At 38.5% G+C, this 20,564-nt stretch overlaps 6 protein-coding genes and 1 long non-coding RNA gene across 12 annotated transcripts in view; 5 read left to right on the forward strand and 2 right to left on the reverse strand.

Moving 5' to 3' along the window:
• On the forward strand, window positions 666–1,586 carry LOC104716134. The gene is made up of 2 exons (XR_755954.2): window positions 666–1,124; window positions 1,194–1,586. It is a non-coding gene; the product is annotated as an uncharacterized LOC104716134 (long non-coding RNA).
• LOC104716136 (phosphoinositide phospholipase C 3) lies at window positions 3,193–5,931 on the forward strand. Of its 4 annotated transcripts, none has more exons than XM_010433493.2 (9): window positions 3,193–3,643; window positions 3,741–3,937; window positions 4,015–4,150; window positions 4,227–4,424; window positions 4,502–4,716; window positions 4,807–4,924; window positions 5,013–5,240; window positions 5,330–5,675; window positions 5,798–5,931. In XM_010433493.2, the coding sequence occupies exons 1-8, from the start codon at window positions 3,335–3,337 to the stop codon at window positions 5,642–5,644; spliced, it is 1,716 nt and encodes a 571-aa protein (XP_010431795.1). In that variant the 5' UTR covers window positions 3,193–3,334; the 3' UTR covers window positions 5,645–5,675; window positions 5,798–5,931. The 4 variants fall into 4 exon arrangements, with proteins under 4 accessions (XP_010431795.1, XP_010431794.1, XP_010431793.1 ...); XM_010433492.2 differs by having other exon boundaries at window positions 5,330–5,691; window positions 5,798–5,880; XM_010433491.2 differs by lacking the exon at window positions 5,798–5,931 and having other exon boundaries at window positions 5,330–5,752.
• Window positions 5,808–7,752, forward strand: LOC104716135 (FAD-dependent urate hydroxylase). Its single transcript, XM_010433490.1, has 6 exons — window positions 5,808–6,025; window positions 6,101–6,247; window positions 6,332–6,394; window positions 6,489–6,651; window positions 6,738–6,966; window positions 7,051–7,752. Exons 1-6 carry the CDS (start codon window positions 5,946–5,948, stop codon window positions 7,614–7,616), a joined length of 1,248 nt encoding a protein of 415 aa, XP_010431792.1. The 5' UTR covers window positions 5,808–5,945; the 3' UTR covers window positions 7,617–7,752.
• Window positions 7,948–10,227, reverse strand: LOC104716138 (probable CDP-diacylglycerol--inositol 3-phosphatidyltransferase 2). Its single transcript, XM_010433495.2, has 11 exons — window positions 9,968–10,227; window positions 9,775–9,793; window positions 9,651–9,696; window positions 9,455–9,538; window positions 9,319–9,368; window positions 9,113–9,152; window positions 8,797–8,862; window positions 8,601–8,715; window positions 8,457–8,513; window positions 8,269–8,367; window positions 7,948–8,158 (listed from the first exon to the last, which is right to left on the reverse strand). Exons 4-11 carry the CDS (start codon window positions 9,532–9,534, stop codon window positions 8,099–8,101), a joined length of 567 nt encoding a protein of 188 aa, XP_010431797.1. The 5' UTR covers window positions 9,535–9,538; window positions 9,651–9,696; window positions 9,775–9,793; window positions 9,968–10,227; the 3' UTR covers window positions 7,948–8,098.
• On the forward strand, window positions 11,194–12,726 carry LOC104716139 (heavy metal-associated isoprenylated plant protein 26-like). 2 transcript variants are annotated; one of them, XM_010433496.2, is made up of 2 exons: window positions 11,194–11,504; window positions 12,165–12,726. In XM_010433496.2, the coding sequence occupies exons 1-2, from the start codon at window positions 11,427–11,429 to the stop codon at window positions 12,546–12,548; spliced, it is 462 nt and encodes a 153-aa protein (XP_010431798.1). In that variant the 5' UTR covers window positions 11,194–11,426; the 3' UTR covers window positions 12,549–12,726. The 2 variants fall into 2 exon arrangements, with proteins under 2 accessions (XP_010431798.1, XP_019086132.1); XM_019230587.1 differs by lacking the exon at window positions 11,194–11,504 and adding an exon at window positions 11,785–11,979.
• On the forward strand, window positions 12,925–17,306 carry LOC104716140 (beta-galactosidase 14). Its single transcript, XM_010433498.1, has 18 exons — window positions 12,925–13,237; window positions 13,363–13,458; window positions 13,580–13,692; window positions 13,776–13,842; window positions 13,931–14,023; window positions 14,113–14,351; window positions 14,443–14,548; window positions 14,633–14,717; window positions 14,801–14,919; window positions 14,993–15,160; window positions 15,261–15,439; window positions 15,523–15,632; window positions 15,721–15,830; window positions 15,916–16,026; window positions 16,096–16,197; window positions 16,278–16,423; window positions 16,503–16,857; window positions 16,943–17,306. Exons 1-18 carry the CDS (start codon window positions 12,980–12,982, stop codon window positions 17,225–17,227), a joined length of 2,742 nt encoding a protein of 913 aa, XP_010431800.1. The 5' UTR covers window positions 12,925–12,979; the 3' UTR covers window positions 17,228–17,306.
• Window positions 17,788–20,564, reverse strand: part of LOC104716141 (E3 ubiquitin-protein ligase UPL3) — an 8,998-nt gene continuing 6,221 nt past the window's right edge. Inside the window, exons 11-18 of one of the 2 annotated variants that reach the window (XM_010433500.2) lie at window positions 19,974–20,497; window positions 19,632–19,856; window positions 19,443–19,547; window positions 19,213–19,293; window positions 19,068–19,136; window positions 18,830–18,958; window positions 18,427–18,546; window positions 17,788–18,334 (exon numbers count right to left, since the gene is read on the reverse strand). In XM_010433500.2, coding sequence (XP_010431802.1) covers window positions 18,269–18,334; window positions 18,427–18,546; window positions 18,830–18,958; window positions 19,068–19,136; window positions 19,213–19,293; window positions 19,443–19,547; window positions 19,632–19,856; window positions 19,974–20,497 — 1,319 coding nt within the window. In that variant the 3' untranslated portion in view covers window positions 17,788–18,268. The remainder of the gene's footprint in view (window positions 18,335–18,426; window positions 18,547–18,829; window positions 18,959–19,067; window positions 19,137–19,212; window positions 19,294–19,442; window positions 19,548–19,631; window positions 19,857–19,973; window positions 20,498–20,564) is intronic. The other variant, XM_010433499.2, reaches the window with a different exon arrangement.

Consider the following 20,564-nt stretch of genomic DNA (forward strand, 5'->3'; position numbering starts at 1 on the left):
GCCTCGTTACAGAGATTCTATATATATATGGACTAACCAATCAGTGAAGACTAGTGCTACGACGAAACACTATATATTTCTTTTAAGCGAATAAAGAAAACAATCGATATTTTTGACATAATTCAAAGTCTTCTCTTTCAATTAAACCCATTTAAAAGAAAGAACCAAAATAAAATAAAAAAAAAGTCGAATGCACATAATAATAATATTCAGCTTATTGAGTTTGGGTCAAATGTAAAGAATTTTCAGAAACGCTTAAAAGATATCCTAAGACAACTCAAAGAAAGAGAATACCTAAACCGTAACACACGTATCATATTTATACTGAAGCTACTTAAAAAAAAAAACAAAAAAATTGTTATCGAGATTTTTCTTACTTACTCCATTTTTTAAAAAATACTACTTCTTGTCAATTAGTATAATCAAGATTTTAATCGGTGAGGATCTAGTATATAACCATGTATAGTCTACAAATAATATATGTGGATTCATGAATCTTTCGTTTTTTCTCCCCACACACAATTTGTATCAAACGTTTAATGCCCATAAAAGTGGTGGTCCAAAGACCCTGAGAAATAGATATAAATAAAAAATAAATAGAGAAGAGGCTTGGCCTTGAAGAATGTAGAATTGCATATCAAATTTTTATATAAACCAAAAAAAAAAGGGATAACGTCCTATTTCCCCATCAAAACTATCTTATCGTACTAGATGGAGCCGGAACTTTGACATCGTCGTAAGTATCCACAAAACAAGATCTCTCAACCTATATATCTCCAAATCTAAAGTTCTCATTTACTTCTCCATATTTTTTGGTTTAATCGATTTACAAATTAAACCGCTAGAAAACCAGTCAAACCAGATATAAAACATAGTTTAAAACCCGATTGACCTTATAAACCCGACCCGGTCTAAGAATTTTTATAACCCGATCAGAAATTCTCAAACCTAAGAACCCTAAAATCATCATTTTCTAAAATCATCATTTTCTAAAATCATGAACACCGTCTCTTGCATTGGGGCAATATGTTTCAGGTGGGTGCATAAACCCAGCCAATTTCCTACCAAACTCTCGCTTATCCACCACTGGCGCCAAGAGAAGCCCTCGTGACTTCCACATTCCAGTAATCATTTGTGTTCTTAATTGATTTTGGAGTTGAAAAAAATTTGTAATTTGAGAATTTTTTTTGCAGATTTTATCTTCATTTCTGATCGGATTTGATGTGTTCTTGGTTCAGTGAACCATGATTCCAATCACCAGAACTTGAATAAACCCAACTAAGAGTTTTGGAGCTGCAATCGTCTATAAAAAAGGACCACGTGAATCTCCATTATATACAACAATTATGATTGATCTTTTATGTCAATTTGGTTGAATTGTTTATTTGATTTTTCTTGGATGCAGTGGATTTTCTGGGTTGGACGGACCATTCATCCGAGCAGCCTTCATTAGCATTCAAAAGCAGAAGCTGATTTTTTTTTTTTGGGTTTTTAGAAGTTCACAGTTGCTTTATCTTTGTTTGTATTGAGCTTTGACATTTTTGAGATCTGGTCATATTTGTTTAAATGGATTTTTCTATTTCTTCTTCTCTCTGGGTTATTTGATGTGGATGATCTGGTTAAACGTTAATGAAAATATGATATAGTGTTCGTTGAGATGGGGAAAAGAGATTTAAAAAATAAAAAAGAATTGGTGATTTAATTATATAAACGGGTCGAAATCAGGTTGAAATCGGTTTACAACTTTTGTTAGTTGGTTAGACAACCAATAAACCAATAATTAACCAATTAAACCTGTATTTATGGAGAAATTGATGAGAATTATGGATTCAAGGAGATTTAGAAATAAAATTTTGGATTTGGAGAGATATAGGATGAGAGACATTTGTGCAGAGATATTTAAGACGAGGTGAAAGTTCTGGCTTTATCTAGTAAGATGTGATAATTTTCATGTGGAACTAGGACGTTTTCCCAAAAAAAAAACAAAATTTGGGACCCGAAAGTGATTGGGATAAAGTGAGATATGTCACTTTACCTAACATTAATTAATTTTATATTAATGTATTGTACCACTAAATTTGGCCCTTTCTCCTCCATAGACTCTTCGTAGTTATTTATACTTTTGTAGTACCAATAATAGAAGAAGCAACTATTGAAATTTTCAGCTCCAAAAATGTAAACAAAACTATCAGTAAACTTTAGTTAAGTAGTAAGAAATTAATAGCTTCTTTCTCTATAACATGAATAAGTCCAGGGTAATTTGTTAATGCTCTAGATTCCGGGTCTAACTTGATGTATGCAATTAATCCTTTTTAGTTTATGTTATATTTTGTTCTCGACAAATAGATACACATTCCAAAACCTAATTTTAGCCATGAGATTGTGAAATCTAGCTGCTACTCTCCACGCTCCATCGTAACTGTCTGACACTATATAAGATTATGTATGTGTGAACGTACATACAATTCATTTATAAAGATACAAAAAAAGAACAATAATAACAATAACATAGCTCGGGTGGTGTGGACTGTAGAGAAGGTCGTCCCTACTTACAGAACATAGCTTCCATCAATCACACAAAAATCCAACCACTCTCAACCCTTCACTTCAGGACCAACTTCATTATCCAATCATATCCCAATACCTTCACTTACATATATAATGAAACTGATCATAGGATAAAATCACAAAATATTTTAGTAGCCATTAAATACCATTTATATATACTACAAAAGTACAAATACAAAGAGAGAGTACACCACAAACACTTGGACGCGAAAACTAAGAACAATCACATATCGTATCATACGGTTGATCAAGAAACCAGTATTGCACTTATCAAAAAAAAAAAAAAAAAAAAAACTGTAATCCTAATTCGAAGTCTGGCCTACGGACTTAAGAATATTAATGGCTGGACCACCATGAAATGGTGAATTGGTTTTTGTTGAAAGATTATAATCTTTCAAAATAAAAAGATTTGAATCATTTGATGCTCTACTAATATTAGTGCTCTCTTTAATTTGCACCTCAAAAAGCTCGTATATATCCCCGTTAGAAAAGACGTGACAATAGATGTCAATTGATCCTTTATGTTTTCATATATCGGACCCATGCATGCATAAATATCTGTAAATTATAAGGTTTTTATGGCCATGCATAAACAAGTTTACTTTAAAAATTAAGAAGAATTTAATTAACTGGCAGGGGGAGACACGTTCCTTGAGATGATAACACGAGCATATATTCTTCATCACTTTTACAGCATATATCATATACGTACGCTAACTATGTGTGTGTACATGTTTCTCAGAATTAACAAAAAATAATAGCAAAGATGTCGGAGAGTTTCAAAGTGTGCTTCTGCTGTAGCAGAAACTTCAAGGAGAAAACGAGGCAGCCACCAGTGAGCATCAAGAGACTCTTCGAAGCTTACTCAAGAAACGGCAAGATGTCTTCCGAAGAGCTTCTAAGATTTGTGAATGAAGTCCAAGGAGAACGGCACGCAGGGTTGGACTACGTGCAGGATATCTTCCACAGCGTCAAACACCACAACGTTTTTCATCACCATGGATTTGTTCATCTCAACGCCTTCTATCGCTACCTCTTCAGCGATCCCAACTCTCCTCTTCCCTTGCCTGGCCTCGTACAAAGTTTTGAACTTTCTTTTAGGGATTTTTCTTTTCTTCAAAAGATGTTTGTGTGGTATAATTAACATATATGTTGTTGATTGAGTTATAAAGGTGCATCATGACATGAAGGCACCGTTAGCGCATTACTTTGTGTACACGGGACACAACTCTTACTTGACTGGGAACCAAGTGAACAGCAGAAGCAGCGTAGAACCGATCGTGCAGGCTCTAAGAAAAGGCGTAAAGGTGATAGAGCTCGACTTATGGCCTAATCCTTCAGGGAACGCTGCTGAAGTTCGTCACGGCGGGTTGGTCCCCTGCCTCTAACGAACTCTCCTAATCAACAGGCTCCAAATTTTTAAAAAGTGTTTTCTCATCACTTCAGGACACTGACATCGCATGAAGATTTGCAGAAATGTCTGAGCGCCATAAAGGATAACGCGTTTCACGTGTCGGACTATCCAGTTATGATCACTCTTGAAGATCATTTGCCACCCAAGCTGCAAGGGCAAGTTGCTAAGGTGAGATGGTTCTGCAGCAGAACAGAGTATCTATTTCCTGTTTACAAAATTAACTGATATAATATCATGTTTGTAGATGTTAACTAAAACATTCAGAGAGATGCTGTTTCGTTGTGGCTCAGAGAGTCGTAAGCATTTTCCATCACCAGAAGAGCTTAGGAAAAAGATTCTGATCTCTACGAAGCCTCCAAAGGAGTATCTTGAGAGCCAAACCGTACAGCCCAGAAGAACTACTCCGATGGTTAAAGAGACTTCTTGGAGCAGACCAGCGAGTGTGAGAAGAAGAAGTGATTTTAACCCCGAAATGGGAATGATTTTGCGAACATTCATAAATTTCCTCTGTTGTAACAGAGTAATAACATGGCATGGAGAGGAGAAAACAAGATTCTTGAAGAATTGGAGAGTGAAGCTGTGGGATACAGAGACTTGATCGCAATTCACGCTGCCAACTGCAAAAATCCTTTGAAGGATTGCTTGAGTGATGATCCAGAGAAGCCTCTACGGATAAGCATGGACGAGCAGTGGCTAGAGACAATGGTTAGAACCAGAGGAACGGATGTTGTCAGGTATTTCTCAAAAAAAATACAGCGAGAGATGAGATGAGTCAAAAGTCAAGATGTTGTTTAAACCTTTGATCAAAGTTAGAAACAAAACAGGTTTACACAGAGGAATCTGGTGAGGATATATCCAAAGGGTACAAGAGTGGACTCGTCAAACTACGATCCTCTAGTTGGGTGGACACACGGTGCTCAACTGGTTGCTTTTAACATGCAAGTAAGTACTGGAAGTGGCTCATGATCATGTTGTACATATTAATGATTACATACACCGTACCGTTTGAGATACTTGTTATGTTGGAAAGGGACATGGGAAGCAACTATGGATAATGCAAGGAATGTTCAGGGCGAATGGTGGATGTGGGTACGTGAAAAAGCCTCGCATCTTGCTAGAGCACACACTCTTCGACCCTTGCAAAAGGTTTCCCATCAAGACCACTCTCAAGGTGAAGATTTACACAGGCGAAGGATGGGATTTGGATTTCCCTCAGACACACTTTGATCAATTCTCTCCTCCAGATTTCTTCGTAAAGGTAATTAAACAACCAACAAGCTAGAACCACTTTTAAGTTTTTAACCCTCCTTGATCCTGATCCATGAAGAGTTGTGTGTCACATATCAGATTGGAATAGAAGGAGTACCCAGAGACACGGTCTCTTACAGAACGGAAACAGCTGTCGATCAGTGGTTTCCTATATGGAGCAACGACGAGTTCCTGTTTCAGCTCTCTGTTCCAGAACTGGCGCTTTTGTGGTTCAAAGTGCAAGACTACGACAATGACACACAGAATGATTTCGCGGGACAGACATGTCTTCCTCTGCCGGAACTGAAGTCCGGGGTTAGAGCAGTCAGGCTTCACGATCGAGCAGGCAGAGCTTACAAAAACACAAGGCTGCTCGTGGGCTTCGCCTTTGACCCTCCTTATATGTTTCGTTGAATATTTCTTTTGTTAGCTTCAAATAAGCAGTGTGAGTGTGTGACGATGTATGTAATATTTTAATATGTATAACTCCATAAAAAAAAAAAAATACTAAAAAAGAGATTCGATTCCATATCTTATATTTTATATTTTCATACTGTAATGTTATAGGGGGATTGTAGCCGCCTGCCTTGAACGGGGTAGCCTTGTTTGACTTGCCATCTCCCACCGCATATTCTCTCTTTTCTTACTAAATATAATAGAGGAAGAAAAAAGCACAGAGAGCTTTGTTTCTTGTTTCTAAGATCATCAACGCACCATGGAAGAACAAGGTACCCTAGATATCGTCATCGTCGGCGCCGGAATCTCTGGCCTTTCCACGGCAGTTGGGCTCCATAGGTGTGTGTGCGCCTTTTGAGTTGTTATTAATTTAGCAGAGTAACTTAACAAAAGTGGTGTGTGCCACTGTCACAGGCTTGGGATCAGAAGCATGGTGCTGGAATCTTCGGAGATACTGAGAGCGACAGGATTCGCATTTACGACTTGGTTCAATGCTTGGAAGGCCATGGAAGCTCTCGGCGTTTCTCAGCATCTTCGCAGTCTCCATGATCGCCTTCAAGGGTATCATCAAACTAACACTCTCATTTATTAGTATACTCATATCAACTAGGGAACTCATTTTTTTTTTTTTTTACCTTGATGCAGATGGGTGGTTGGATCCATTTCTGCAGCAAATCCTTCTAAAGAGATGCTGTTTCCAGAATCCGAGTATGTTTCTTCTTCCCTTCCACAAAACGACGTGTGATGCTATACAGTAAGTAAATAAGAAAACTTCCATAATCTTGTTGAATGGTTTTGTCAGAGAATATGAGTCTCGATGCGTACAGAGGAAGCTGTTGTTAGAGGCTTTAGCAGGTGAGTTGCCTGAGGAGACCATAAGGTTTTCGTCTAAGGTTGTTCATATCGAATTGTCTGGACACTACAAGATGGTTCATCTCTCTGACGGGACCATCCTCAAAACCAAGGTTGTAACTTCTTGTCCTCTGTAGTGTATAGACCATCTCAGGCCTGGTCACGCTACGGAATTCTTATGTTTCTAAACGACTTTCAGGTTTTGATAGGGTGCGATGGTCTGTACTCAGTGGTTGGTAAGTGGCTAGGCTTCAAAAATCCGGCTACAACTTCCCGGTTAGCGATCCGAGGGCTTACCCATTTCCCGGCAGGCCACGGATTTGGGAAAAGGTTCTTCCAGTTTTATGGAAACGGTGTTCGTACAGGTTTTATCCCCTGTGACCACAACACTGTCTACTGGTTCCTAACCCACACCTCCACTGATATAGGTACCATGGAACTAAACCTTTTAATCTACAAGTTCTTGTTCATATCCTCTACTGTTTATTGACTCTTCTCCTTGCGCTTGTTAGACGAGGAGACAAATCCGGAAATTCTGAAAGAGTTTGTGCTGAACAAGATCAAAGACTTACCTGAAAACATTAAGAGTGTCGTGGAGACCACCGATCTTGATAGCATGGTGATGTCACGACTGAAGTACCGACCTCCATGGGAACTCCTATGGTCAAACTCAAACATCACAAAAGATAACGTATGCGTAGCAGGGGATGCGCTTCACCCAATGACTCCTGATATCGGACAAGGCGGTTGCTCAGCCATGGAGGATGGAGTTATCCTGGCTCGTTGTCTCGGTGAAGCTATAATAAGAGCTAAGAATCTGAAAAGTGAAACAGAAGATGAAGAAGAGAGTCATAAGCGGATTGAACATGGTTTGAAGAAGTATGCAGCAGAAAGGAAATGGAGAAGCATTGATCTTATAACAACGGCATATACAGTAGGTCTCATACAGCAGAGCAGAGGGAAGTGGATGAACCTGTTCAGAGACAGGTTCTTGTCGTCTTTCCTTTCTCGGTTGCTGCTGAAAAAGTCTCATTTCGATTGCGGAAGCCTTGTCTCCCGTGAGCAAGCAGAGGATTGAAAAGCTTGTCATTCAACAACTATAGATAAAGAGCTACAGACCAGTGTTCACATATGTTTCACTTTTAGTTATTATATAGAAACTCTGAATAGAAAGAAATGATTAATAAAAAGCCATAAGGCAGTGTTCACATATCTTTTTTTAGCTCTCTCTGGGTTTCTTCAAAGCTTCCCCTTATTATTTTCTATCAGTGTGAATGTTTAGAAAGTTTTGGGCCATTCGTGTAATTCTTAATAACTACTTGACTCGAGTAGAAAAATAAACACGGAGAGCTTTAATGCAGAGAGAGTGTTGCTGACGACAAGGTATAAAATTCTGAGAACAAACAAGGTTGCAAATCAAATATCTCTTTCATCTCATAGAAAACAAAGACCAGAGTTTTTATCTACATCCACCACTAAACAAGATGGCTTCGTATGTACACAGCAATAAACAAAAGAGTTTAACACAACAGATTCAACGAGCACAACAAAAACGTAACGTTAGGCCTTATGCTGTTTCTCTATGTCATACAGAACACAAACATCTGCAGCCGTTTTCATCTGACACACGCAACCACAGAGAAACAAAAAAAAAAAAACAAAAAAAGCCGATAAGAGCCAGAGGATGCCTACGCTATTTGAGGGATTAGATAATTCTGGATGAGACTTACCTGAATCACATTGATGATCTGCTTGATCAACCAACCAAATATGCTCAAAGCCAAGAGTATAGAGAGTGGTGAAATCTGCGTCAATGATTCAACTACCACCTGAGAAGATTGAAAACCCACAAGATTAGAGCAGAAAAGATAAAAGCTTAAAGAGATAAAAAGGGGAAGATAATAGAAGAGAAGCTCACGGTCATCAGGTTTTCCGTTTGGTTCTTTGCTATGAGAAGAAGGATTATATAGAGAACCTGTAGTCATTTGAGAAACATCAGTGTTTACAATATCTCCCAAAAGAGCCAGCTTTATTTAGCTCAGAGATCAAAATATCCAATTACCTCGCAGGAAACACAGCAATAACCCATGAACATGCGGTTTCCGTAGTAGAGTCTAAAGAGCCAGCTTGTGCTATCTTTCACATCCTTATGGCTGGTCTTCCCTGATAGAAATGTACTGTGAATCAAAGTATTAATTTCCTGCTTTGCTATGTCCAAGAACAATACATCTCAGAAGAGTTGAATGAATGAAGAGTACCTGTACATTTGCAGCCAGTGACTAGCGATATCTAAAGCCAACAATGACAGGGAAACCAGGCTAGGCCTGTTTATAGTTATGACAGTTCAATACTGTGTTATACATAGATTTTAAATACAAAACGTTATGACAAACGAACGGCTATGTCAGCATAGTATTCACATCTGTATATTTGGGAGAGAATCACGAGAAGACAGGCTGTGCTGACTCTGTAACCACGCACAGACCCCAAATTATGACAAAGATGTTTCTATATAAACTTGAAAAGAATAAGCAAGTTGAATCTCAGGTGTATGTAATGTAGTGGAAGATTCACCTATCTGTAACCATGTCCAACACAGCTCCAAATGTAGAGACTGAAAGGGGAAGAAGAAAAGAGTTGTGTGTCAAGTATCTACTGTAACTATATAGATCAATGACAAAATACTAGCACGTGGAAACATGGATCTCCATATTGTAGATAAATGTCAAGATTGCACAGGAAAACAAGAATGAGTTGGTGGAAGCTAATGATAAGAGCACCTTGGTTGAATTTACGAGCGCACCATCCATCGACAGCATCACAACAAAAACTGGAAAAGCACATTGATCAAATAAGAAAAAGTACCAAACACACAGGAAGGGGTGGGAGGAGAAGAATACTAGTTTAGAATCTCACCTGAAAAAGTACAAGAGGGAGAAGAGTGTCTTGTTGGAGAAGCACACAGCAAAGGCAATGCAGTTCAAGATAACTCTCATGTACCTTGCCCATTAGGCATGTAACAAAGTAACATCAAAAACCGTAATCCTATGGAAGATGACATCTTTCTTTAAACAGAAGTAAAACAAATGTAAGGAAGTAGCAAAAAACGGACCAACGATATTGGGAATGTAAAGGTAGACAGAGAGCTTCGCCGGTCTCTGCTTTACTATGTTGTTAGCCGCCAAAAGAGAGAGACTTTACTAATGCAATCAGTTTCAGAGAAAACAAGATCTCACCAATGAGGGAAGCAAGCACCTACACAAAATTAGGCAGGGGAGAAAAGAAAAAGGAACAAACTTTGTGAGAACCCAACAAAGGGAAATGCATACACACAACATGAACAGATTGAAATTCAGAGACGCAAGTGGAAAATTTAAAGAAAAAAAAAAAAATTAAAAAAGAAGCAAATTTCGCATCAAAGAAAGAAACCGGGAAGCGGAGGAAGAGGCAGCCGGAGTTTGGTTCAAAGGGCACGACAACAACAAACAAACAAACAAAAAGTCGAATCAGATTCGCCTCTTCTCTTCTCTGAAAGCAAACGTACGTTTTTCGTCCTTTAATATTCTTCGCCAATTTTAGAAAACTACTGTAAAAACAACACTTGAAACTTTTTTTTTTGTATTGTACAACAACAACAACATTGAGACAACCCCTAGTGTATACTACAGAGTTTCGCCGCTGAGAGGAAATTGTCCGCTATTATTTGTTTCTCCCCAACCCCAAGCAAAAAAAATGAACAATAGAGATTAGTGGGCCTGAGAAAGATCCACTACATGGCCCAGCCCAAGTCAGAATGATAGATGTTATAAAACAAAGAATTGTTTTGGTCAAGGTCTGTACGTCGGTCGACGGTCGGTGTGACTGGCGAGTCACCCATCATCGGCTATCCAAAAACATTAACTCCTCAGTTTCTCTCATACACACACAGTCACACACACAATAATAATAAATTTTTAAAAATAAATAATTACAAAGAAGTAGTACCATTTTTTTTATTTTATTAGAAAAGTAAAACCAGCAGAAAATCTAACGCACGACTCTTGTCCCAAGATCAGTCATCATCAATCATCGGTCCTTTCCCTTCTCATTAAAAAAAACTTATAACTCTCATATTAGCAGTACAAACTTTATAATAATACTTCCCTTTTATAATATAAATTATAAGAGGTTTAGAAAAGTATTTTTGTTTTATAAAATAAGATGTTTACAATTTTATGCAATTTTTGAATTAATTTTATATTTTATATTATGCAGTATTGTTTATGATTAGTTAAATTTTGTAAAAGTAATTATTCCTGTCTATTTTAACTAAAACATCCTATATTTTTTTGAAATGGAGGAAATATAATTTTTTTGGTTTCTTTTAAAATCAAGATCTCATTATTAAAAGCTAAGTGAAAACAAGAAATTGGGAAACAAACCATTTTACAAAGAAAGAAAAACAAACAAACAAACAAAAATTGAAGCGAAGAAGGCGACTAGGAAACTGCTGGGTCCAGAAGAGAAACGGGTGACCCATTCACTTTTTTAATTTTTTATTTTGAATCCAATGTAAGAAGATATTTTATTTATTACTATTACTTCCTTATTATTAGTATTATTTATTTTAATTTGGATGTCTTTATATAATAATAATCTCCCAATTCGATTAATCATCAATTTACTTGTTAGTTGTGGTATACACCTCACACACTTTCCCCTTTGCCCTCTTTAGCTTTTGTACTTGCAGAGATTATTTCACTGTGCTTGCTCTAGTCTCTCTCCTTCTCCTAAACAAAGTTTCCTTCTTACGCTCTCCTGTGTTCCTCTTTAGATATATATTATCTCATCCGAGGTTTCTCGATCTCTTTTTTTCTTTTCTTTTGGCGGGGGGTTAATAACAGCGATAATGGGTGTTCTTGATCATGTCTATGAGATGTTTGACTGCTCTCATGGCCACAAGATTAAAAAGCGCAAACAGCTGCAGGTTCGATCGCCCCCCACCTTTACTTTTTATTATAATTTTCTTTTTCTTTTTTTGACAACTGACAAGATTCAGCTTGAGAATTTTTTAGATCTTGATTTGGAAGTACTAACAACACAAGCTTTGTCGGAAACAACAAAGTGATTATGAGTCTAGTATATAGAAACTAGCTTCGATAGTTACAAGGCTAAAGTCTTGAGTGTTCTAATTTAGTAGATCTCGTAAAATTAACTAGTTCCATTAAAAAATTTAAAAAAAAAAAAAAAAAAATATATATATATATATATATGGACTATTAGTTAGCAAGTTTAGATCTTTTTTTTTGGTAGCTTCCACGTAACTTATGTCAAGTAGTGTGTTCAATTTGGTTTACATGAATTCGATATTTGAAGCGGTTTTCTTGTCTCTGAGTTAATATCGCCGACCAAATAGATTCTTTTTAATCTGGAAGACTAAGTTGACGATGATGATACAGAGAGTGAGCCATCTCTTAGATTCACACCGGGATTAGTGTTTTCTATTCGCTGCCGGAATTTTCTTTTACCAATCTAAATCATTAATTTCCTTTATGGGCTAACCACGTGAATATTCTTTTTATATCTATATATAAAAAAAAAAAAAGTAGACTAAATATATCTTTGTCGTTTTATGTCTTTCTGACAGTCGGTGGAGATCAAAGTGAAGATGGACTGCGAAGGTTGCGAGCGGAAAGTGCGGCGTTCCGTCGAAGGCATGAAGGGTGTCTCTTCTGTCACGTTGGAACCCAAAGCCCATAAAGTCACTGTCGTCGGCTACGTCGACCCCAACAAGGTGGTGGCCCGTATGGCTCACAGGACCGGCAAGAAGGTCGAGCTCTGGCCGTACGTACCCTACGACGTTGTGGCTCATCCTTACGCAGCTGGCGTCTACGACAAGAAAGCACCTTCAGGTTATGTCCGCAGAGCAGATGACCCGGGAGTGTCTCAGCTTGCTCGTGCTAGCTCCACCGAGGTCCGCTACACTACTGCTTTTAGCGACGAGAACCCGGCAGCTTGTGTGGTCATGTGATGATCTTTGTACCCACCGTTTCAATTTCTCTTTTGGATTAATATTGTTATTGCTGTCATTGTTTTTGTATATTAATTCCATAATCCATATATGGTGTGTAGCTTTCTTTTCCTTTCTTTTTTTGGGTTCTATGTGTACACTCTTTTAATATCATTGTAATATTTGTTTTTCTTCTTCTTCTTCTTCCAAAAGACTAATTAATTAATGTTGAGAAATATCTTATGTTTTCAAATTAATTTGTATCTACGTACGGTTCGCAATTGTGAGAAGAAGGCTTAGAATGCGGATCAAGTTACGTTGTAGCTAATTAGAAAACCAAGAAAACAATTTTGTTTATAACAAAAATAGATAGAGAGAATAGCCTGAGAGACAAAGATTCCGAGCTTCCCTCTTTGACCTTGGAAATCCCAAAAGCAGGGGCTCAATGTATAATGAAAGTTTTAATATTTCGTGTTGGTGAAACAATCAAAACAAGTGAAATTAAAATGAAGTCAAGAACACGATACTTGATAGCGATTCTACTTGTAATTTCACTCTGTTTGGAGGCAAGCCATGGCAGAGGAGAATATGACGATAAGGATGAGGAAAAGAAGAAAGGAGTATCATACGACGAAACTTCATTGATCATAAATGGGAAAAGGGAGCTTCTTTTCTCTGGCTCTGTTCATTACCCTCGAAGCACACCTGAGGTATTTAATTAATTAAGAACTTCTTCTACTTTGTTTTTGTTTAGTATACATATATTACCCCAATCAACCAAGAATCAAGAATCTAGAAGATGATTTTATCTCATACTTCTGGTTTTCTGTTGCAGATGTGGCCTAGTATAATCGACAAAGCTAAGGCTGGGGGTCTTAACACCATCCAAACTTATGTTTTCTGGAATGTGCATGAGCCTGAACAGGGCAAGGTATAAATGTATATCATCTTTAGGTTATCTTTAATTAATTCCTTTTTCCTTTTTCTTTTCTTTTGCTGATGTCATCATTTGCCTTAAATTGGTTTATATATGTATGTATATTGTGTTTCAGTATGATTTCAGTGGGAGGTTCGACTTGGTGAAATTCATTAAACTAATCCACGAGAAAGGTCTCTACGTCACCCTGAGGCTCGGACCCTTTATCCAAGCCGAATGGAGCCACGGGTAAGAAAGATTCAAATCCTAAGAATGAGGTATGTATGCTTCCTTCTTAAAAGAAATTAATGCTAACTTAACTCATATTCCAGAGGGCTACCGTACTGGCTACGCGAAGTCCCAGAGGTTTACTTCCGTACGGATAATGAACCTTTCAAGGTATTTCTAAGCACTAGTTTTGCAGTAATCCTTTAATTAGCTAGCTGTGTCACAAAAACTGATTAGTAGACCCAATCGATAAATGAAGGAGCACACAGAGAGATATGTGAGGAAAATACTTGGGATGATGAAAGAAGAGAAGCTGTTCGCTTCACAGGGAGGTCCCATCGTCTTGGGACAGGTATATAGATATAGTATACACACAATGATTCATCCATCTGAAAGCATAAACATTGAAATCTCTAAGCATACATAAAAAATAAATGACAGATAGAGAATGAGTATAACGCGGTTCAGCTAGCCTACAAGGAGAATGGAGAAAGATATATAAAATGGGCAGCGAATTTGGTGGAGTCAATGAAACTGGGAATCCCCTGGGTTATGTGCAAACAAAACGATGCTCCTGACAATGTCATTAATGCTTGTAATGGAAGGCACTGCGGAGATACTTTCAAGGGACCAAACCGACACGATAAGCCTTCCTTATGGACCGAGAATTGGACTACTCAGTACGTATGCTCTACCTAAACATCAAACTCTCATCAGTACACAAAACTAGCTACAATCTTACTTGGTTTTTTTTTTTTTTTTAATTCTTAGGTTTCGAGTTTTTGGGGATCCTCCAACACATAGAACAGTCGAAGATATTGCATTCTCAGTCGCTAGATACTTCTCTAAGAACGGATCTCATGTCAACTACTACATGGTACGTTTAAATCATCATATATATGATATGCGTCCGTCATGTTTACACTTTACAATAGATTGAGCTCTGTTTCTGTTTGTGCAGTACCATGGTGGAACAAACTTCGGACGCACGTCTGCTCACTTCGTTACCACTCGTTACTATGACGATGCACCACTCGACGAATACGGTAGATCCAACCCCCAAAAGATCTAAATTCTAAACCGTTCCCGATTTCAATCGTAATCAAAAGCTGTTGGTTTATTTTTTTAGGTTTTGAGAAAGAACCAAAATACGGTCACCTGAGACATGTGCACAGAGCTCTTAGATTGTGCAAGAAGGCACTTTTCTGGGGTCAACTTCGCGTCCAGAAACTTGGTCCCGACACCGAGGTTACCTGAACCAAATCATCTGTATCCGGTTTGGGTAAACCAGAGCTCAACGATCCAAGTTTTGGTTTTGCAGGTTAGGTACCATGAGCAGCCAGGGACAAAAGTGTGTGCGGCTTTCTTATCGAACAATAACACAAGAGAAACCAATACGATTAAATTCAATGGTCAAGATTACGTGTTACCCTCTCGTTCTATCAGCATCTTACCTGATTGTAAAACCGTCGTCTACAATACTGCACAAGTAAGTCGAAAGAACCGGTTCGATTTTTTTGGTTTGAAGAAAACTAGAATGTTAATTTGAATTTTTATTTATTTATCCGCCGCGTATTGTTCTGAAACAGATTGTGGCGCAACACAGCTGGAGAAACTTTGTCAAGTCAGAGAAGACGACGAGCGAAGGTCTCAAGTTTGAGATGTTTCATGAAAATATTCCTTCCAGACTAGGCGGTGATTCCCTGATTCCGGGGGAGCTCTATTACTTAACTAAGGACAAAACAGATTATGCTTGGTATACCACAAGGTAACTTCCTTCACAAGCAACACTTCTTTTTTTCTTATTGGGTCTCTCTACCTTATTATATAGAGTTGATTTCATGGCTACAGCATAAAGATTGAAGAAGATGACTTACCAAACAAAAAGGGTTCAAAGACAATACTGAGAGTAGCGAGTCTTGGCCACGCACTGATCGTTTACGTTAATGGAGAATACGCAGGTAATTTAAGGCAAGGCCGGGGGTATGTATTACAAGACACAAACAGAGAGTTCTTTTTTTGATATACATTTGCTGTTGTTATTTGTAGGGAATGCTCATGGAAGCCATGAAATGAAGAGCTTCGTGTTTGAAAAACCGGTTAACTTAAAAACCGGAGATAATCACATTTCAATCTTGGGTGTACTAACAGGATTACCAGTGAGTTAGATATAGTACTCAAGATCGTGATTTTTATATGTTGTCACGCAAAACAAGATACTAAATATTTGTTATGATCTTTCAGGACAGTGGATCATACATGGAGCACAGGTATGCCGGTCCACGTGCAGTTTCAATCATCGGTTTAAAGTCGGGAACGCGAGATTTGACCGAGAACAATGAATGGGGACATTTGGTAATTTTAATAGTAACCATTTTTTTATTGGTTTTGTGATGAAATGTAAGTTTAATCCGGTTAATGCAGGCCGGGTTGGAAGGTGAAAAGAAAGAGGTGTACACTGAGGAAGGATCTAAGAAGGTGCAATGGGAGAAAGATGGTGAACGTAAGCCTCTTATATGGTACAAGGTAAATAACTCTCAACGTTGCTTAATCATGATCCATGTCTACACACAAATACTTGTCTCAACCAATGATGGATTTTGCAGACCTACTTTGAGACACCAGAGGGAGAGAACACGGTCGCGATTAGGATGAAAGGAATGGGAAAGGGACTGATTTGGGTGAATGGCAATGGCGTAGGGAGATACTGGATGTCTTTCCTTTCTCCACTCGGAGAGCCAACTCAAACAGAGTATGCTTTTAGAACATGACTTGTGAGACAAACAACAAAAACAATTCGAGACTAAACCTAACCTATCTATGGTGGACAGGTACCATATACCGAGATCTTTCATGAAGGAGAAGAAGAAGAAGAACATGCTGGTGATCCTCGAGGAAGAACCAGGGGTGAAGTTAGATGCTATTGATTTCGTGTTGGTGAATCGAGACACAATCTGTAGTTATGTCCGGGAGGATTACCCTGTATCGGTGAAATCGTGGAAGAGAGAAGGGCCAAAAATAGTTTCGAGAAGCAAAGACATGAAGCTGAAGGCGGTGATGAAGTGTCCTCCGGAGAAACAGATGGTGGCAGTAGAGTTTGCAAGCTTCGGAGATCCCACAGGAACTTGTGGGAACTTTACAATGGGGAAGTGCTCTGCATCTAAGTCAAAGGAAGTAGTGGAGAAGGTAATGTCTGATGACTGAAGCATCTTAGTTAATTATGAGTTTTGTTTGGTTGATTGATTGATTTTGTGTTAAATTTATGGAACAGACGTGTTTGGGGAAGAACCGTTGTTCGATAGTCGTAGCGAGAGAGACGTTTGGGGACAAAGGGTGTCCGGAGATAGTGAAGACGTTGGCAGTGCAGGTCAAGTGTGAGAAGATACAAGGAAAAGAAGATGATAAGAAGAAGAAGAAGAAAGAAGATAAAGAGGAAGAGGAAGAGGACGATGAAGAGCAAGACGACGACGACGAAGAAGAAGAAGAAGACGAGGAAGAGGAGAAAGAAAAAGAGAACAAAGATGTCACTGCCTTGAATTTTTATCAAGACACGTAAACAAGACTTGTCACTGCCTTGAATTTTTTATCCTATCTTTTTTGGTTCATTTTATTAGAAAGACGAATTATTTACTTGCTTATCGCATGTGGTTTTTTGTTTTGTTCAATTAATTATAGCTTGCGATGATGCAGATGCTTTTTACACTTGCCCATTACGTTTCCAGAATTATATTTTCTTTTGCTAATTAATTTTCTTTTTTCACTCTTATTCTTAGGATTCCTTGTTTTGCTTTGATTTCTTAAGGGTTTATGAGAGCTGACTACTAGGCGGGCTTTGCCTAATTTTGACTTTTACAAGAGATTCGGAAACTCAACTGAGCTTAAGGAACACGAGTTAGGGTTTGAATTACTATCAGAAAGTTAACTAACGTAGAGAAGGAGAGGAGATTGGTTGATGAGGCATGAAGAAATTCCCGTCATTCTTGAAAGTGAATTTGCCTCTCTGCAACACTTGCCTCTTTTTGGAGAGCTGAATTAACTTTACGAAGAAGACTTGGTGTCTTTGGGTTTGTTGTTTTTCATGTCAAACTGTTCTATATATAATCTGACCTTATATAATGAAGCTTATATAAAAACTGTATATATAACTCAGTGTTTAACATATTCAAAGTGCCGTCCATATTCTAGTTTTTTGCTGATGCGGAATCAAACTTGAGTTTCGATCAAAATGATGTGATCGATCTTTTACAGAGAGGAGAAAAGTTAAAAGATAAAAATTCTATAAAAAAAACTTGAGAAGAAAAAAAAAAGGAAAAGATAAGCCTATCATCTTTCTTTATCTACTACATACAGTAATGGCGCCTTCTGCAGAGCCTGCAAAGACAAAATTTACATCACAAGTCACAACCCTATGTCCCTCCCCTATGTCCCTCCGCTACAAAAGTCTCCGGGAGAACAAAGGTTTCATCAAGTGCAGTCACCTGGCTTTTGGGGCATCTTCGGCTTTTGTCAGATCATAAAAACCCAAAAAGCAGAGAATCAAAATCAGTCTTCCCATGTAATGTACAGAGAGGGGAAAAGAAACGGAGCGATCTGCTGCTTATGAGAGGTCAAACGATCCTTGCCCTTCATTGATAGCGTAGAGCAGTTTCTTGTACATGATTTCCTGTTTCAGATACATACAACTCGTCAGGGTCACCAACAACAACCACAGTAACATCGTCTCAAGGGAGATATATACAAAGAGACATGACTCACCTTAGTGGAATAAGGAGGGAGCTTCAGGTAGTTTGCGCAAGTCATGACACTGGGCAAATCATCATCTGCTGTCTCCGAAGCCCCTGCTCCGTTGACTGCTGCACTTGAGGTCGATGAGTGCTGAGCAGCCAATAAGACACAGCAATTTTAGAATCGCATAGAAAATCAATACATAACAACGCAACGTCAGCAAGATACCAATCCCATCTGAAAAACGCTTGCGAATGCAAACAAAAACAACAAGGAGTGTCTGCTCTTACAAAAAAAAGAGCAAAAGACTTTGCCCACACATAGATGCCTTCCGACATATGCTTGGTGGATAAAATTGAACATGACTTGGGACCGGTTGCCTAAATTACAAAAATGACTCACAAATAAGTAAGGCTATTTTTTTTTTTTTTACCTTTCTCACAATCGTGAGCTTTGGGTTCAGAACAGCTAAGCCACCAGGAGGAAGCCTAGGAGCTCCAGTTACGAATTGGCAGAAAGCCCTCTGCTGATCTGCTGTTAGTTCTCCCATGATCTCCAGTAACTACAGTGTGGGGTGAAAATCAGAATCACAAAGGAATCAACAGTTCAGAAGCGTAAGTATAGTACGATATGGTTTCTAACAACTCAATGGATAGAGAAAAGTAACATACGTTAATGATTGCCGGACTTTTGGCAGTATACCCGTGATCAAATTTGATATGTTCACCAAGAGTCTCCGTCTGCAAGAAAATAAGATATTAGAAATGGTAGCTTCAAGTCTCTTAATTATGGGAAACTGAATAGTGAAAAAATCACCTCCCACAACTCTCTACGACCACACAGCAAGTAGTCCAGCTCAGACGGGGTGAATATTTGTAGAGATGTTATGTCAAACACCTGATAATTAATTATGGAGGTAAAACGTTAGAGGTCAAACTAAAAAAAAAAAGAAAAACAGAAGTCTCCAATCCACAGAATCATCTTTTTCGACATTATGTTTAAAAGCCAAAAGCAACATAAAAGAAAGAGACAACGAGACTGCTAACCTGATTGAATCCAGATCTGAACGCTTCAATCTGCCGAGCTACTCCTCTCTTGACAGTAGCATCAACGACAAGGGGAATATACTCCTCAAGATTAGTAATATCAACCTGTCATAAAACAGCAAGTCATCAGCAATCATGGACAAGTACTACACGAATCGGAAGAGATGGGGTTGTTAACTAAGACAGTACAATTTCATCTCCTGGTCTCAGAATGTACTCAGGATAGCCAGGTAGTGTGAAGTCCAAGCAGAGATCTTCTATGCGGGATCCACGTAAACATAAATCAGAAACTATGCTGCTGTTGTCACCACCTACTGCCTCCAGATAGTGCTTGCGGGCAACAAGAACACGCAGCTCTTGCAAGGTCTTACCAAGTTCAGCGTCAAATAATACAATATCATGCAAATCAAGCTCCTGCTTAATTGAGAAAAAGAAAAGAGGACAAACTTATTATCAAAGGCCAACAAAAGTGAAAAGTATAAACCATATTTCACTCTTAACTAGACAAAACACTTCAAGTAATAAACTCACTTGACCAAGAATAAGCTTATAAAACGCTGTACTCAGTGGGACGTCCAACAGCCGTCCATCTTGAAGTGCTTTGGCCATCACACGCCCTAAAAGGCGGAAATATTCAATGACTTTATGAAACTGACCACCTTCAGATACGTCAGCTGTTGAGGGCCAAGGCCGAGGAAACAGCCCAAGTGGGGCCTGAACTATCTCTCTGTCCCTAACTGCATATGACTTTCCGTCTTCAATCTCATCTCTATCAATTTGCATAGATACCTTGTCACCAGAATTTGATCTCCACATCCCAAGGGCAACCTTTTGCAGATCATGGCTTAGAAGTGTGTAAAACTCAAGTGTAGGGCCTAGACCAGTACCAACTTCACCAAAATATTCTACTTCGAGCACAGCTTTCTGGCTAGAATACATCTCCATAACTTTTGCAGCAGAATCTAATATCCTATTTCGGGATACTCGAACTTTCTGGCGCTGCAGTCTCCCTATTCTCATCTCTCGTTCATTTGTAGACCCACTGCCGTCAGCACCTTGCTGCTGCTGTAAACGATTTAATGCACGAGACAACCCAAAAGCAGTTGAGTAGAAATACTGTCT

Source organism: Camelina sativa, chromosome 10 (assembly GCF_000633955.1).
Source record: "Camelina sativa cultivar DH55 chromosome 10, Cs, whole genome shotgun sequence".
Taxonomy (NCBI): Eukaryota; Viridiplantae; Streptophyta; class Magnoliopsida; order Brassicales; family Brassicaceae; genus Camelina; species Camelina sativa.

Coding starts and splice junctions, on each gene's coding strand:
- LOC104716136 (XM_010433493.2), top strand. CDS start 3,335: ATGTCGGAGAGTTTCAAAGTGTGCTTCTGCTGTAGCAGAAACTTCAAG. Junction 4,151..4,226: donor TGCAAGGGCAAGTTGCTAAG/GTGAGATGGTTC, acceptor TCATGTTTGTAG/ATGTTAACTAAAACATTCAG. Junction 4,925..5,012: donor TGGTTGCTTTTAACATGCAA/GTAAGTACTGGA, acceptor TATGTTGGAAAG/GGACATGGGAAGCAACTATG.
- LOC104716135 (XM_010433490.1), top strand. CDS start 5,946: ATGGAAGAACAAGGTACCCTAGATATCGTCATCGTCGGCGCCGGAATC. Junction 6,026..6,100: donor ACGGCAGTTGGGCTCCATAG/GTGTGTGTGCGC, acceptor CCACTGTCACAG/GCTTGGGATCAGAAGCATGG. Junction 6,967..7,050: donor CCACACCTCCACTGATATAG/GTACCATGGAAC, acceptor TGCGCTTGTTAG/ACGAGGAGACAAATCCGGAA.
- LOC104716138 (XM_010433495.2), bottom strand. CDS start 9,534: ATGAGAGTTATCTTGAACTGCATTGCCTTTGCTGTGTGCTTCTCCAAC. Junction 9,369..9,454: donor TCCCTCTTGTACTTTTTCAG/GTGAGATTCTAA, acceptor GTGCTTTTCCAG/TTTTTGTTGTGATGCTGTCG. Junction 8,159..8,268: donor AGATCATCAATGTGATTCAG/GTAAGTCTCATC, acceptor TGCGTGTGTCAG/ATGAAAACGGCTGCAGATGT.
- LOC104716139 (XM_010433496.2), top strand. CDS start 11,427: ATGGGTGTTCTTGATCATGTCTATGAGATGTTTGACTGCTCTCATGGC. Junction 11,505..12,164: donor AAAAGCGCAAACAGCTGCAG/GTTCGATCGCCC, acceptor TCTTTCTGACAG/TCGGTGGAGATCAAAGTGAA.
- LOC104716140 (XM_010433498.1), top strand. CDS start 12,980: ATGAAAGTTTTAATATTTCGTGTTGGTGAAACAATCAAAACAAGTGAA. Junction 13,238..13,362: donor ACCCTCGAAGCACACCTGAG/GTATTTAATTAA, acceptor TTTCTGTTGCAG/ATGTGGCCTAGTATAATCGA. Junction 15,440..15,522: donor TATGCTTGGTATACCACAAG/GTAACTTCCTTC, acceptor TCATGGCTACAG/CATAAAGATTGAAGAAGATG.